Raw genomic sequence first — 16,773 nt, forward strand, 5'->3', positions numbered from 1 at the left:
ACAGTGCTGTGCCTGTAGCACATCCCGTACAGCATTGCTGACTTCATTGACAAGGTTTTCACAGTGTGTCCTCATGTGCTTCACCTTCTTCTTGCTAGCACAAGAGTGATATATGTCTCCAGTAAGTTCTTGATGCCACCATCCATGCGTTGTCTTTTTCAGACACACCACTACATCTGCTGCTTTTGTTTTTGGGAAGGTCCTCTATCCATCCCCAGAGCAAATTAATTTTTCTCTTTCGAATCCTTTCTTTAAGCACACCTTTGCCCTAAAACTGCAAATAACTTGACAGTGACTTGGCTGATAAGAACAAACCCAAGCACGCTGATTAATATTGCTTCATTATTTCCCCTGCACCTCAGTTTGGTAGACTCCAGTGTGATCTCTTGCCTTGTGCTTCAGCTGGGGGAGACATTGCCTTTCAGTGTTGCTACTGCTTTAACATGTTCTAGAATAGACCTGAGATACCCAGATACTAACTTATATGAGCAATAAGAAACAACACTTGCACTCTTCGTGCACTATTTGTCCAGGAAATAAGAAAAAATGCATTGAGGAACTTCCTAGTTCGAATTTGGCGTTTGTCACCAGTCCTGCAATCAGATGATGGCTGCACGTGTGCAGGTATTAGATGTGGACTGTTTATCCAGCTGTAACAGTCACACAGTTGGCAAGCGGCAGCAGGAAGTTAGGCATGGTTAGTGTTTAAGATACATAATCTTCACAGGGCTGCTGCCAGGTGTCGTCTTTGGCTTCAATCTCACCGTCTTCTCGCCTATTCTTTTGTCTATCTAGCGTTCAGGAAAAGGAAGGGGAGTGCAAAGTGCTCTGCCCTTCTAACAGGCACGGTGAGACCACAGGACATGGTAGAAATAATCAAGTCATAACCAACCCCTGTGTGCTGTATTGGTTATATCTACCTTTTTGGTAGCTATTTGAAGATTTTCCCTGCTTACCTGAGGCATCTTTCTAGGTCCATCAATAGTTAATTAAAGGCTGATAGTAAAAAGTCTCATAGATACACATTTTCCTGTGGGCTTCTTCCCTTCTCTTAGTAGGGTAGACAATTTGTTTATTATTAAATGCTTGTGTATTCTACCCTTGCAGGCCATATATTAACATTTAGTGAAGAAGCAGGGTACTTCACTGAGTCTTAGTGTCATGTTCGTTGTAAGGCACAGCAGTAGGGACATCTTTATTTACAGATCATTAAAAAGATGAGTTCTGCGGTAACAGAACAAGCAGAAATACTTGTTTTTCTTGAGAATTTTCACAGCATTTGGTCAAGTGAAAACTATGCAGATGCCTGCTGGCTGCAAAATGAAAAGGAGAAGAAAGAGCAGAGGGAAGTATGGGGTTGGGGAAAAAGAGAGATGAGGTAAGAGGGACTGCTGGACTGAAGCAGGAGTATTGAGGGGAATACACAGAGGAAAGATCCAAAATAGCCATTCTTCACATACCAATTTCAGATGTTAAGCATGAGAAATATTGGCACACTCCCTGTTCCATGTCCTTCTGTGCCCACCGTAGCTGAGTACCTGGACATAACAATGTCAGAAGATACTGGAAACACCCTCATCACAGCAGAAGTGTGAGATCTTTAGCAAAAGAAGTGGCTGAAGAAGGAAGCAGCAAGCTATGAAGAACCAAAGTGATCTATAGTGGTGAAAGTAGCCAGCATGGTTGTTTGGTGAGCTACTGTAATTAGGAAAGTTCTGAGACACGTCTAAAATGTTAGGAGAAGAAACCAAGCTCTGGGCAGCACCAGGGACAGGCTGCCTGTGAGAGGCATGAAGCTGCCTGTGCCCAGCTTTCCAAAGCCACCTCTTCAGCCCAGCAAGCTGCAGCACAACTCCCCGTGACTACCATGGATCCTGGAAGGCTGGAGATGTGGCTGCCACTGAAGCAGCACACAAATGGATGGGTAAAAATTCTCTCTTAAGCACCTGTTCGTTACAAGTCCCTTATGACAACTCGGGATGCAGGATACACACTAAATTTGTGCTAATTTTAAGTCCTAAGTGCTTTACTTCTTGAGCTACAAACTCATGGACACTGTGTTTTCAGCTCACCATGATGGCAGCATTATTCAGGAACTTCTTTTTCTTACTTTTCCATTTTCTTACTTTTTCATCCTTTTCACCCAGCATCATTTCCATTTCAGCCACTCCCTCTTGCTCCTTCCTTCATTTTGTTCTCCAAGACTTTGGCAAATGTTACCTTTCTTGAGGAGGCACCCACTGTGCAGGAACTATTTCATTGTACAAGAGATGGACTGAGATTAAGGTAAACTACAGAGAGCGTATGATTAGAACGATGAAGAAACTCTAACCAATAAGGTTTGCACGGGCCAGTTCACTCAAGGAGCAAATTTCACGACACTTCCCCTTGGATTCAAAGAGGACACTTTAATCTCACTACTACAAACATGACCTAAGGAAGGACCAGGGTGGAGCATGGGAAATATTGTCCTTTTAATTGTCTATTCTTTGGAGTAGCAATCTACTCATGATATAACAGCCTCTGCTGACTGGCTCCAGGCGAGTCATGCTGCCTTTGAGAGGGCTCTGAGAAATGTTACTTTCAGTTGGTGGGGCATGCCCGAATTCCAGCTCTTATCTTGGTGTCAGTGTGTGTGCAGGGAGAGGGACGCATAGCGGCAGCACTGGACCAGGCTTTTCTCAGATCTCATCAACGAAATCACTTCTCAGGGTATATCCAGGGTTTTCTCAGGGTTGTATCAGTCTTCCCACAGAATATCAATAGTGCCTCTTGTAACAGTGTAGGTGGAGCCTGAAGCCATTCATGATCCCCAAAGAATTTCTCAGGGCTCCTCATTTATCTATTCTGTATTTTCTTTACCCAGATTTTTCTATCACATTCTATGCAGTAGGAGTCTCTTTTGCCATTTCATCAGATGTCCGAACTGTCTGTACATGGGCTGTGTTGGCTGTCTCCGCCACCTGAAGGAACCTGTCTCTGCCACCTGAAGGAAAGTAGGTGGGACATGCTTCATTACCCCACTCGATCCCTGGGCCCTATCACCCTCCCAGCTGGGACACATAATAAACTGGGTATTCTCTGTCTTTGTAGGAAAAATCCATGCCAGAGGCCGCACTTTCAAGCTGCTTGGAGATGCACAGCCTTCATTTTCTCTCTCAACAGTCAGCGTAGACTCAATTACTGCTGGCTGAATTTAGGATTTCTAAAATTCCCATTGTTAGCAAAACTAAATGAAAGACTGATGTGGATGGGGGGTGGTTCTACATTTGACATTCCAAAGACAAAGGAATATCACACATGACTGACTCTTTTGTATACAGGTTTTGAACTAACTTTCTTAGTGCTGGCAAATGCTAGCACTGAAAGAGAAGTTTGTCTCAGGCTGTCCACTAATGAAATGACCTCAGAACAATGTTCTTCTTGAGTTTTTGAAACTTTGTTCCTCGTAGGTAGCAAGGCTGGTCAGGGAGACACAACAAGAGAGCACCATAAGGGGGTGGATGTGCGTGGCATGTCTGGGTCTGTTTAGCCTGGAGAAGAGAAGAGTGAGAGGGGATCCCATCAATACTTATCAATATCTAAAGGGCGGGTGTTGAGAGGATGGGGCCAGACTCTTCAGTGGTGCCCAGCGACAGGACAAGGGGCAACAGGCACAAACTGGAACACAGGAAATTCCACCTCAACACGAAGAAAAAACTTTTTTCCTGGGAGGGTGGCAGAACCCAGGCAAAGGCTGGCCAGAGAGGGTATGGAGTCTCCTTTTCCGGAGATATTCAAAATGCGCCTGGATGTTCTTGTCCAGCCTGCTCTGGGTGACCCTGCTTTGGCAGGGGGTTGGACGAGATGATCTCCAGAGGTCCCTTCCATTCTGTGATTCCATATAGTTATAACCTGTGTTAGTAGCAGTATGTTACACATAAATATGTCCAGTTGTCTTTTGCCCACCGTCTTGTATTTTACTCTCTGGGTTGATGAGTGTGTTAGAGACAGTACCACAACCACCGATTCATGGGTTCTGCTGTAGGCCATAAATGATTTGCTAATTTATTCAATGAATTATTTGGGATATAGGTTATTAGCCCGATTTTCTAAAGAAATGAGGCCTCTGCCATTGCACTGTGTCTGGGAGTTTTCTGTGGTGTCTTTTGAAATCCCTGACCAGTTTCAGCCAAATCAAAGATCCTGAGGTTTCTACGGCTTTCAGGTCTCGGCTGGACAGCACGATTGACGCCAGGAGAGCTAAGATCCGGATGCTCCCGCCAGAGGAGCAGCTCTATTTGCATTTCTACAGGATTACATGGGTAATTCTCTGGGAGGGAAACTCAACGCCACCGGGTACTGCCCGGGGGGCCGCCTGCCAGCCTGGCCTGACCAGGCCAGCCGCCCCTGACCGGCGCCTCGGGCCCGCCATTCCACGCTTTCAGCGATGAACAGCAAAAGGCCCTTTCCCTCACGGTGACTCGAGCGGGGAGGCTCGGGAGCGACGCCAAGGAATCCCGAAGAGCTGCGGGAGGTCAGAGGGGCCGCCCCGAGGAAGGCAGAGCAACCCTGAGGAGAATAGCGACCCGCAAGAGGCCGCCGCCCCCCCACGGGCGGCGCGAGATGGCCCCCGCCCGCCCCTCAGCCGCTGCCCCCGGCCCCGCCGCGCATGCGCGGAAGGTGGGCGGGGGGGAGGGGGCGCGAGCGCTCCTGCGGCACGTGACGGGGAAGGCGAGGGGGGCTCTGCCTTAAAGGGCCAGGCGGCGCGCTCCCCGCGCGGGCGGTCGTTTCTCGCTTTGGTCTTACGGGCTCTGGCCCCTCCCCTCCCTGCGCACCTGCCCGTTGCCCCGGCGCGGGGCCTAGGGGGCGGCCGCGAGCCGCAGCGTTGCGGGTAGGGCCGGGTACGGCACCTGCGGCGGGCGGCCCCGCTCCGCGCCCGTAACCCGGAAGCGGTGCGGCTGCGAAGAGGGGAGAGCGCCGGGACATGGCCGCTGCCCGCTCCTGCCTGCGCGCCGCAGCCGGCGTGGCCCTGTCAGCCGCGACGCGCGGCTGAGCCGCGACCTTGCCTTCCCCTTCGTCCTCCTTCTCCTCCCGCCGCCGCTCGGACGCTGCCTGGGCCGGTAGCGCTGAGGCGGGGGGAGTCCCTTGCTGCCTTGCGGGGGCCGCGGGGCCGGTAGCGGGGTGGAGGCGGGCAGGCGCCGGGGGGCCGCGGGTGGTGCTGTGAGGGGAGGGAGGGAGGGAAGGGCCCTGGCCTGCTGCGGCTGCATGAGCCCTGCTGAGGGGGGCGTCCGCGGGGCGGGGGGCGTCCGCTGCCAGGTCTGGAGCGCCGCGTCGATCTCTAGGGTCTGGGGATTCCTTTTGTAAATGCACACGTGTACGTGTGATTTGTTTTCTTTGGGGGAATCTGGGGTGGTGCGTTGGAGGGTCGAGCTTACAGTCGCATTAGTTGTGGGATTTTTTTAAGGGCTGGTTGTACTTCATTTATATTTTTGTGGGGTTGGTCTTTTTGTTGTTGGGAGGGTTTTTTGGGGGGTTTTCTTTCCTTTTTTTTTTTTTTTTTTTTTTCTGTACAAGCAGATCTTCAGGCTTTGAAGAGCTGCACAGCTCTTGCTGAACTGCAGTTCCTCCAAGGCTGTGGTTGTTTGCTTTCCGGGAGGGCAGCTGGTGGCCTTGCAGGAAGGTGCGCAGGTCTGCGCTGGAGGAGGGCTCTGGGTCGGCGTGGTTTGACTCCTTTCCAGCATAGGTTAGTTTTTCTCCGGCGTCTCTGATGCCAGAACAAGGCCCCAGAATGAACGGTTTCTCTCTGGGCGAGCTCTGCTGGCTGTTCTGCTGCCCGCCTTGCCCCAGCCGCATCGCTGCCAAGCTGGCCTTCTTGCCCCCGGAGCCCACCTACACCGTGCTGCAGCCCGAGCAGCAGCAGCAGCAGGAGGCTGGGGCGGCCGCCGGGGCAGGGACCCCCACGGGATCGGGCACCTGCAGCCTGCACTTGAGCGAGCGGGCGGACTGGCAGTATTCCCAGCGGGAACTGGATGCCGTGGAAGTGTTCTTCTCCCGCACGGCTCGGGATAACAGGCTGGGCTGCATGTTTGTACGTTGTGCCCCCACTGGCCGGTACACACTGCTCTTCTCGCATGGTAATGCTGTGGACCTGGGCCAGATGTGCAGCTTCTATATTGGCCTTGGCTCCCGCATCAACTGCAACGTCTTCTCTTATGACTACTCTGGCTACGGGGTGAGCACCGGCAAGCCCTCTGAGAAAAACCTGTACGCAGACATTGATGCAGCCTGGCAGGCCCTCAGGACAAGGTAAATGGATATTGGGGACAAGGTATTTCTGTATCTCCGTTTAATCCTCATAAGTCCAGTGTCTGCACAACTAACCTGCTGAGAGGTGGAGGGGAAGGGTTTGTAAGTGCTTTCAGTTATTTTGATGACCTCACCAAATGTTCCATCAACAGCTACAATGCAAGTTGCTGGATGGCCTTCATCCTTGGGCTTTTTCTAGATTTAGGGCTGTAAATTAGTCTAGTCAGCTGTACCATTACAGATCTCCATCTTGAGCAGGACGTGTTGCGCTGGTTGCAGTTTGAGCTTACCGGATGGAAAAATTCCCCTTTTGTTCAAGACTTGCCTACCGCAGTCCATGCTTAGAGGTAATCTAGTTGAGCCAAAACTTTGAATGAATTTGGTGGCAGCCTAGGCTAGTGCTTCCTGAGAAACCACTGATGGCCTGCGATGCATCTGGGGTTTCACATGAGCTCGTGCGACGTAGACAGCTTTCTCTTTTGGCAGCCCAACGACTGTTATCAAATTGGGTAGGGTAGCAGGGTGGAAGGAAAAAGTGTTGACAGGTAGAAGTAGAGCTGGGGATTCTGCCAGAAGGACATGCTGAAGTAGGTGGCATCCAAAGGGATGGAGCAGCAATGAGAAGGCTCTGCCAAGGTGGGATGGCCATTAGGAACAGGGAGCCCTTGGTTTCTAGGAAATCCTGAGCAGAGGATTTCAGAATCCTGCACTGCTGCCTCTGGCTCCCTGCTACAACTGATTGCCACCCCTGGGCCTCTGTTGCTTCTTCTGTCCACAGAAACAATGAGCTCCTTTTGCTGTTGCGTAAGTAGTTCTTGAAGTAGGACCTTGCAGAACATATCCTGAAAGAGAGAGCTTTAAAAAGCTTAGTGTTGCAGTAGGGCAAGAGAAAAGAACGATGAACATTTTCTGTTCTTGGCTCTGGGGTTGTGTAGATGAACTTGGCTTACGTGAAATGGGTATTTAATGTCTATTTTGGGGGATACGTGCCAGCTTCAAAAATAGTGACAGGAGTTGTTACTAATTTAGATAATTGGCTTTTCAAGGATCCAGGGATTGGTCGGTCGTTGAGTCCAAACGGCTTTTGACATTGGTCTGCCCAAGTCAACTTAAGAGCATGGGGGAGAAAGGTGTAGGGGGAAGTTACTCTTTCATAGCATGTGTTCTGTCTGGTTGGTGAGCAAGCCAGAACCAGGGTTCATCTTCCAGGATTCTCAAAAAAAAAAAACAAAACTGAAAACCAACCCCACCCCCCATATTTTTTCTTGAATGTTGATAATATGGTTTTATGTAAAGAAATAATTTGTATATGCTATATGCAGATTAAATTACCAAATGCCACTAATATGCATGTGGATGATGTAAATAAGGTTTAAGGGAAGAAGAGTTCTCTGTCTAAGCCAAACATAGTTAATGTTTGACCTTCAGTTGCTGTGTTAACTCTCAGTTTCACTTCATGTTTAGTTGATGATACCTTTTCGTGAAAGCCTTATAGAGCTCTGAAAAAGTGGTTTCACATCTGTGTGGAAGTGCTCCTATCTTGATAGATCTTAAATATGTACTAAATGCCTATGAAGATCCAGAAGCAAGGGGTTCCTTCTCTTAAGTCTTTTGAGAAACCTGACCCAGTGATGCCAACATGTGCCTAGCTTGCTCTGAGAAGATTGAGCTCCTGCTATTAAATTGCAACTGGAGGAAATTTGTAGTGTATATTAGAGTCCTTTCTGTGGTTTATACAGGATCTAGGTTCTACTTCCCCCCTTAAATTGAGGGGTTGAAATTTGGCAATTCTTCCTTTGTCATTTTTGTAAACCTCACCTCTTAGTGCTACCTTGAGGATGCTGTTAGAGTAGTTGTGTTGTCACTAGTTAGATTTTTCGGACGAAAGGGAATATTACAATATTCTAGGTGCCCAGTAAAGAAATCGGTTACTGCAAAATGTAAGCTTAAAACAAAAATTAGTCGATTCTGTCTGTTAACCAATGACTGTCCTCATAAGAGGTATGAGCCAAAACAGTAGTCTTTGCGCTGATGAATTCTCTAAGCAGTAGTGTGAATTTTACGAGATTGATAATTTCTTAGCCCCTTTTAATAAGTCCAAGTGGCTCACAATTAAGTGGAATATTCTGCTTTAAAAATACAAGTCTGCCTCCAGAGGTAAAATGTTATATTACTCCATTTCTGCTGCAGTAGTTCATTGGTAGTTTCCAAGAGTTTGTGTATGCTTTCATTTGTAATGCAAATTCCTAGCACTTGGCCTATAGTCTTATGGTAGTGAACTGTAATGCAAAGTTAAAAGGGAAGCCTTAAAATAGGAGAGGTTCACTATGCCATTGAAAGCATTTAGTCATCTGTGTTAAGTTCTATGGGAAGATGATGCTCTTCTGAATCCACCAGGCGTTCCACCTGGCAGCAGAAAGGAATCATTAAAATGTTGGAAGTCAAAGATTTTCTTTTTTCTTTTTTAAAATTGTGGCTGTGAAGTACCAATGATACTTAGCAAATGGTAATTTATCACTGTATTTTGAAAGTTGCCCAGAGTAAGGTGGGAATTAATCCTACACTTGGACAAAACAGATTGCTGCCAAATTTTAGAAATGATAGTGAGCTGACTGGTTGCAAACTTGGCTGCAGATTTTGACTGTGGTTTTTCAAGGTACTGAAATGAGGATCTTGCTATCACATACACATTTAGGTGTCAAACCTTACATAACAAAGGATTATAAAACTATCTCATAAACAGTAGATGAAAGATGAAATCAAGGGGGTTTTGTTTGGTTTCAATTATCAGCCCTGTCTTTGGAGAATCAGTGTCAACTATTCTCCATTCTTTTAGTCTTTGTAAAGAGTAACTTATTTTCCATAATTAATATCTCTCCTCATGAATAAAATACACTCTTAAACAATTATTTTAATAATTAGTAAGTTTGAATGCTAACTGTCTTTCAGCCCAGGTAAAGATGATGATATTTTATTCCCTTAAGATGAGTTTTTATAGATGTTCTTTCAGAGATCTAACTGTAGCGTTGGTTACTCTAGCTCCAATATCAAGTATTACTCAGTAATTAATTTGGGTTTATATATATATATTTATTTCCACTTGATTAACAAATTTCCATCTGGTATCTAAATGTTTCTCAAAAATAATCTTCTGTTTCAATGCTTCAGATGACACTTATTGAGTGTTTTATTTTAGGCAGGTTGGTCTGTTTCCATTCTGTTTGTTCCAAAACCAGATTGAAGAGAAGCTCTGTTGGACTCTGTCGTCTTGCATAGTCCATATGGTTTTAAGTTGCTGGTTTTTATTGAGATGTGATTAACTCTGATCCTGATATCTGATTGACTTAGTACAACATCTGCACAGAATGACTTGACTGTCGTCCTCCTCCCCCCTTTCCTGAATTCCATATGGAGAGGTTGAACTTTCTAACACTTTTACATTAAGACAATGTACAATACTTAAAAACAGGATACACGCTTAGGGTTTGGGTACATTGCTTAAGCACAAAACCATGACTGCTTTGTTGTTGCATGCTATTTATATTAAAATCAATTTATATGTTCTCTAAAAATTTGGAGAGGATTTGTGAAATGTTTTAAATTCCCGGGCAAATGAAAGAAGGCACTGCTTTCCCCCTCTCTCTGCTTCTGTAGTAAAGTATCAAAGAGCAGAACTACTAGTCTGTCTGTTGGGTATTGAAAGGAGGTGAAGAAAATGTACTTAATAAATAACTTAGAAGAGCTGTCCTTGTTGCATTTAACAAAATAATAGCATGATGTTTTTTCATGGTGTACAATTTAAACTAGTGTCTTCTGTTCCTATTTAAGCTTTTGAGGAATAACAGATGTTATTGTAATGTTTAAATCCTTCCTTCTCAAAACATGGGCATTTGAGTTTGTCTTTCAGTCCATAGGAGAACATGGGTTCACTTCCATCTTTCATTAAGCTTCATGGTCAATGATGGGAAGGAAGAGTTGACTTGTGAAACGGTATGGTAAAATGAAAGGGCTTTTGATGAATGGATAGCAGATAGTTTAGAATGTTTAAATAATATCTTAAACGTTTTTCCTCATATTTAATGTTAAAAAAAAACCCAAGACCTTTTATTATATGGAAATTGTATTATTTGTGGTGCTGATTATAAGTCTTCTGTTATTGCTATTTCCTTTGCAGGAGCTGGTGGAAAAGTGTTACAGTTTTCATTTGAGTAAAATTAGGAAACAGACCTCATTGGATTAGACCAGAGTGGTAACTAATCTGCTGAGGTTATGTGGGTTTAGTTTGTCTCTATTCTGATTTTCTGAAGTGGCTACGTCTTTTTAGGTGAATAATAGCTTCAGATTTTTACCTTGATTTATCAAAACAGTTAAATTCCTTTGCAGCAGAATCTTCTTTCACTAGTAGTGTATTTTCTGACCTGAGTTCTTTAGATTCACTCTGCAGAGGTTTTGATAACAAGTTACCAGCTAAGTTCCTGACCTGGCCAAAGGCAGTGCTTGGCAGAGGCACTGCAAATAGTCCTGCAGTAATAGCGTTCCCCTTGTGCGTGGGGCATCACCTCGGAGATGTTTCTCTCATTGACTTCGATAGAGTATTTCCCACTCCCAGTGGGAACTTTTAATACTGTTGATACGATATCTGCAAATGATTGTTTAATGAGACTATTCTCTAAAACTGAACTTTTTTCTGCCTGCCGTGGTCAGTACTTCAAAAAAACCTGCCTACAAACCTGCCTTTGCTCAAAAATAGCAACATAGAGAATAGTCTCCTGTTGTTGTCGTCTGTGTGATCAGAAGAGATTAATTCAGATGATGAGCGTCCCAGGGACAAATACCAACAACTGTTTAAAACAGGTGCTCTGATGTTCAAAGTTATTCAAAGTGTTTACTGAGCTTTGGTGTCCTATTTCATAGTATAGTCACTGAAGTAAAAGTAGTTTTGTTAAATATTCCCTATTTCTGTCAGAAATGCCAGATCAAAGCTTGTTTAAAAAAAAAAAAAATTTCTCTCTCAAGAATGTTTTGCAACTGGTGTTATTTGGGAAGAAAAATAAGCTGTCAAAGAGCCTTTGGCTAACAGTACTTGTTACCCTGGATGTCGGTAGTCCTGAAATTCAGCTGCCCGAACTGGAGATGTTGCTTTACCCTGCTGTACAAAGGTTGTAGGACCTGGTTCTCAACATTGTTGGAGCACTGAACACAAAGGTTTCTAGAGGACCGTGTTGTTAAATCCTACAAGCTGAAGTAACTAAAGGTTTCTGTCTGCTTTCAGCGCTGCTGAATTGCATGAAGTGTACAAGAAAGAAAAAGGCAAGGTTTTTCCTTTCCTACTCTGGGTGTCACCTTTTGAGACTCAGCCAACGGTTGTTACAGGGTGGCTGTTTGACCTGTTTGTGTTGTCAGTAGCACTTAAATTTCTTCAATTTGTTCTTAACAATGGACCATGAGCTGGACCGTGTAAACCTCAGTGGTTTTACTCTGAAGCCAGGGTCAATCTCCAGTCCATTGCAACCTCAAAAACAAAAAAAAATCCCTCCAAAATTCAACCTTTATCCTTTGTTACTCTGCTGTTTTGGAGTGTTTCTAAGCGCTGAGTGAAGTTTACACTAACTCATTACTTGTGAACATAAGTAAAAAGAAGAAAGCAAAAAAAAACCCACCCCAAACCGATTAGCAGTGCTCTCCGGGACTGTAGGTACCTGTGGGTGTGGGTGGAGAACATTTCAAGCTACAGAAGTGGGTTATCTGCCAGCAACTGGTTTTGTGGGGAAAAGTGACACTTCTTGAGTAAGTGGGTATTTATAGTTCCATATTGAATGAAGAAAACAGATTCTTTTTGGTTTTCTGGGGTTTTTTTTGGCCCTGTGATGCTTCCTCGCATGGAGGTAGACTAGTACAAAGGCAGCATCAGCAATTAGCTGTTTGGAGCCTAACTTCTGTAGCATATGTCTGAATTTCATATTTGTTGTAGTGTGACATTTGCTTGGTAGAGAAAGCAATGTGATTATTACAACTTTTAAACCCTGCCCCAAAACCACTTTTAAGTGAAATATCGAGAAATTATTTTGTCAGTTTGCATTCTCTGTCTGCTTTAGAGACAACAGTCTCAAAATTATGTAGCAGTAAGAAATGAAATGAACAAATAGCATAGCCTTTTTTTTCCCTAAAGCCAGTAATAAATTTAATGAATAACTAACACTTCCTTCTGCCCTCCCTCACAAATACAAATCAATTATAAGGCTGCATTGGAATCAGTTGAAATGAGTCATAAAATAAGCTGCAAATACGTTGTACCTAACTGACATGCTTGTGCACATTCAGGCTTGCTTTTGCCAATTAGCCCCTAACAAGGGCAGAAATCTTTCCCTTTTGATTAGGAGATAGTTTCAGTAGCCACTGTACTTGAGAGAAATTTCAGGCACTGTACTTGAGAGAAATTGCAGGCACTTATCCGTGTGCAAGATGAGGGGGTCCTTGTGTTTTCTTGAATCTAGGAAAGGCATATCTTTACGATTTTTTAACCCTGGTGGCTCTTAAGTGTCTCTTCATGTGAACTTGAGTATATATTTACTGTTTATATTGATCTGAAATAGAAATACTTAAGGAATGTTTTTTGTCTGACTGTAAAAACTTGTGTTTGTATGGGCTAAAATACAATAGGTGGGCAAACCTCATGTATCTGTGAGTTGGTGGATAGTGGATAATTGAGATCACTACAGACCTCAGTGTCAGACCGGTGCTTGTGAACCACATAAGCAGTTTCAGTGACCCATTTGCTGCTACTTCATCTTGACTGTCCTGCTTTCCAGTTTTCAGACGGATAACTTAGGCTGAGCACGCAAGACCAGTGTGACATCTGATGATGAAGCTGAATTTCATTCCCGCTCTCAAACAGAGTGTTTTGTTGGTGTGGCTTTTTAATGTGTCAGGTTTTGTGAGCAGTGGAAGTGTGTGATTGTAAACCCAGGAAACTGTATCAACACAGAGGAACAAAGGTGCTTTTAATAGAAGGCTAAGAATGTAGAATAGGATGAATGGTGCATAGTGTCAGCTTAAGGACTGAGGAACATCTTTGCGTTCTTTATTTCAAAGGCTAATTTGAGAAAAATGGGTTATTGTGGCACGTTTGCACATGAAGCTGTGCTACACGCAAACAATCTCAGGTGCAAACAGAGGCCAGTTGTATAATGAAATTGTTATACTGACATTATCTATATCCATATATTTATTCTATATTTTTTTTAACCACTACGTTAGCTTCATGGAACAAAGCTGCTACTATTGATGTTAAGCGTTGTGGTTGGATTTGCTTACCATGAGGCAAATAATACAAAGGCACAAAATTGTGCTAAATGGTAGGATCTGGCTCAGTGCCCACCCACCTTCCTGCTCTTCATTTCATGTGTCCTGATGAGCACATGCAGGTCTTTGGGAAAATCCCTACAATCACGAAATACACCTGAAACATCTCAGTTTCAAAAAGGGGGATTCCATGTTGGTTCACAAATGAAGAATGATGTTGATGTGGAAGATGAGGTTTTAAGTTAGTACACTTGTCTCAAGGTCCAGAGGAAACTTTTAAATTATAGATAATCTCAAAGTAAAGTATTGCCTCTGGTTTTGTTTGGGTTGTTTTGTTTTGTTTTTTGTATTGCAAATTTTTTAGAGAATCTTCATGTATGCTTTCCTGGCAGTAATATTATTTATTGGTACAGTCTCTTGAAATTCCTTCTAGGTACACCTTTCAAGATGAAAATGCACTTTTTTTAACTGTTAATTTGAAAGTAATTGTTGGTTTAGACAGTTTTGGGTTTGCTTTTAGGAAAATGTGCATTACCGTGCCCGATGAAAAAATCGTCCTTACATATAAAAATGTTACTTTAAGAACTTTGACTCTTGTGAGCCTTGTTTCTCAGCCAAGACATGCTGCTGAAACAAGCTGCATACATCAGTGTCTCGCAAATAACCCTTCTCAAGGCATGCAGTGTCAGATTTATTTATTTATTTTTTTAACAGGATGCTGCCAAATTTCTTAAGATCCCAGTGTGTTAGACCAGTTAAATTTAACTTTGTGACATGACATGGCCACTTCTTTTTGTGTGCAGCAAGATAGCAAATCTGAAGTAATGGATAATGGGATCCAACAAGTCTGGAAATTCTGAGACCAACTTCAACATGTTTCTCAGGAAAGCACCCTTTACATAATACGGTTTGAAATGTTCCTCCTGTAATAACATTGTTTAGAAAGGGTTTTGCTCAGATTATAGGATCTTTCTGGACATTCCTCCTCTCTGCTGACTTTGAGTTAGCTTAGCTTTGGATGTTTTCATTAAACTTGCAAGATGGTGTTCAGTATCAGCGAAGAAGCAAAACCAGCTATATATTTTTTCCAGTGTACAGATAAACTGTGATAAGGTTCAGATTATTTTATCATTATATCATCAATCTTAATGGCTATTTATGATAGGACAAAGTGTCTTGGTTACTTTAAGTATTACACCACACAGTAGATTGCAAGCCTTAATAATATGCAAAATAAATGAAAAGCCAACAGTAATATGGGGGTAGACTTCTCTTAAGCATTTTGCAGCCAAAATGGTGTATGGAGCCATCTACACTTTAAAGGAAATTTTGAGTAGTTAACTTGCCCCCTTAAGCATTCAACTGGCTTGTTTGTATAGATCTTTGTCCCGGCTCTGTATAGCCTTCCCCAACATCTGATGAATTTATTTAAGTAGGATGTTGGCTGTGTGGCAGCCTGGGGGAAGTGGCATCTTTCAAGAAACTGGTCTTGTTTCTGAAGCATGTTCTCTAGGGCAAATTTACAAAAGTCTTCTCCAGTATGCTGTGTGTTCTTTATAGATTAATTTCTCACAGAAGTGTGTGTATGTTTTGGTGTGGTGTTCTTTTTTTGTTCTTTTTTTTTTTTTTTTTTTTTAATTGAAGTAGCTAATTTGGTATAATATTTATTTTGGAGGTGTTCCCTGGACAATTCTTACCTTGAGGCAGCTGGTCAAGAGCCAGTCAGTTTCCTCATTCCCCGAAGACTGGAATGTACCTCAGCTTGGTATTGAGTTGTATTACACATTTTCTTCATAGTACTTTTTTTTTTTTTTGTTGATCCCTACTGTAAAAAGCTTGTCTATTTTTCTAGTAAAGCATGGTTTTTAATGCGCCTTAATATACTACAGAAAAAGTTAGTCTTTCAGTCTTGGTATGAGCATCTTATCAAGTTGAAGCAACTGTAAAAGTACCAGAGTTGTAGGAAAAGGTGGGGTAGCGTTTCAGCTACAGTTCTGCTCGTTTTATGTGTACTGGTTTATGAACATGTAACCTTTGCCTCAGACTGGTTAATGATTACACTGTGACTTAGCATATGTTGCAGGCATCTCTTTCTGATGCAAGAAGCACCTTTTCATGAGTCAGTACAGTAGCTGAAGATATTAAGTGATGTTTTAACCTGAAGCCTGACCAGTATGCCCAAAAAGTTTTGACTTTTGCTGAATCTCTGCCAGCTGCCAAACTTCGATTTCTCAGAAGGGCAGAAACCCTCTGCCCTCTCCCCTGAGTCCTTGCTAATTACTCATGTAATGTGATGTTCGTTTCTAAAGCCCCCTGTGCATAAAACCAGTACAATTAGTTCTTTATCCTGTTTTTGAAATTTGTACTAAAAATCAGTGTGATAATGGAGAAACTACTATGAAGGAATACAGGCACAAATCTAGCTGCCTTCTAAAAGAAGAAATGATTGTAATTTGTGTTTGATTTAACAAATTGACAATGTTCTTGAATATAACTTGGGTCTGAATTCTTCATGTAAAAGATGAGATTGTCATAAATCCTCAGTGTTCACCCAGTTTTGTAGAGCGTGAGAAGGTTTTAAAGTCTCCTTGGCTTATTGAATTCTTTTCCATCCTTTATTATTCTGCTGAGACTAAGCAAGCTGGTGCCAAATATACCACCCTTCCAAATTGGATGCCCTTCTGTCCAAGCTCATCTAAGATCTGTGGACTGTTCTGCATAGAGCGTTGAACAGACTATTGATATAAATAAGATCTGGCACCTTGCAATTATTTCAGGAAATTACCCTTTCCATCCAGAAATCCACTTTAATAATGCTCATAATGAGGCACATTAAACATGAGGATCTTGGGTGTTTCTTACGTGGATGTAGTTAAACTTGTTGCATTTCAGCAGCAGAAGAAATGAACCCAAATATTATAAGTCTCTTTGGTTGGACATTCACAACAATTTTCTATTTTTCTTATGAAATGAGTGTTAATTTGGAATAAAGCAAGCCGTGTTAGCTTAAACTTAGCTAATTCTATTACTGAGATTTTGAGGGAGAGTGGAGGAACTTTAGCTATGTTCCTCCTGGTCTTTGTTGTGGAACTGATCAGACTTTCTCTTTAAATATTTTTTTTTTTTTTTTTTTTAGTTCTCATTAAATATTTCTATTTTGCCTCTGTGTTGGAAGTTTTGTGG

The 16,773-nt window shown here is 43.1% G+C and overlaps 1 protein-coding gene across 1 annotated transcript in view; it reads left to right on the forward strand.

The window, feature by feature from the left end:
• Window positions 1–5,749: 5,749 nt before the first annotated feature.
• ABHD17C (abhydrolase domain containing 17C, depalmitoylase) overlaps window positions 5,750–16,773 on the forward strand; it is a 28,986-nt gene continuing 17,962 nt past the window's right edge. Inside the window, exon 1 of the mRNA XM_074156170.1 lies at window positions 5,750–6,288. Within this exon, the coding sequence (XP_074012271.1) occupies window positions 5,750–6,288 (539 nt within the window). The remainder of the gene's footprint in view (window positions 6,289–16,773) is intronic.

This window comes from Numenius arquata, chromosome 11 (genome assembly GCF_964106895.1).
Source record: "Numenius arquata chromosome 11, bNumArq3.hap1.1, whole genome shotgun sequence".
Classification (NCBI taxonomy): Eukaryota; Metazoa; Chordata; class Aves; order Charadriiformes; family Scolopacidae; genus Numenius; species Numenius arquata.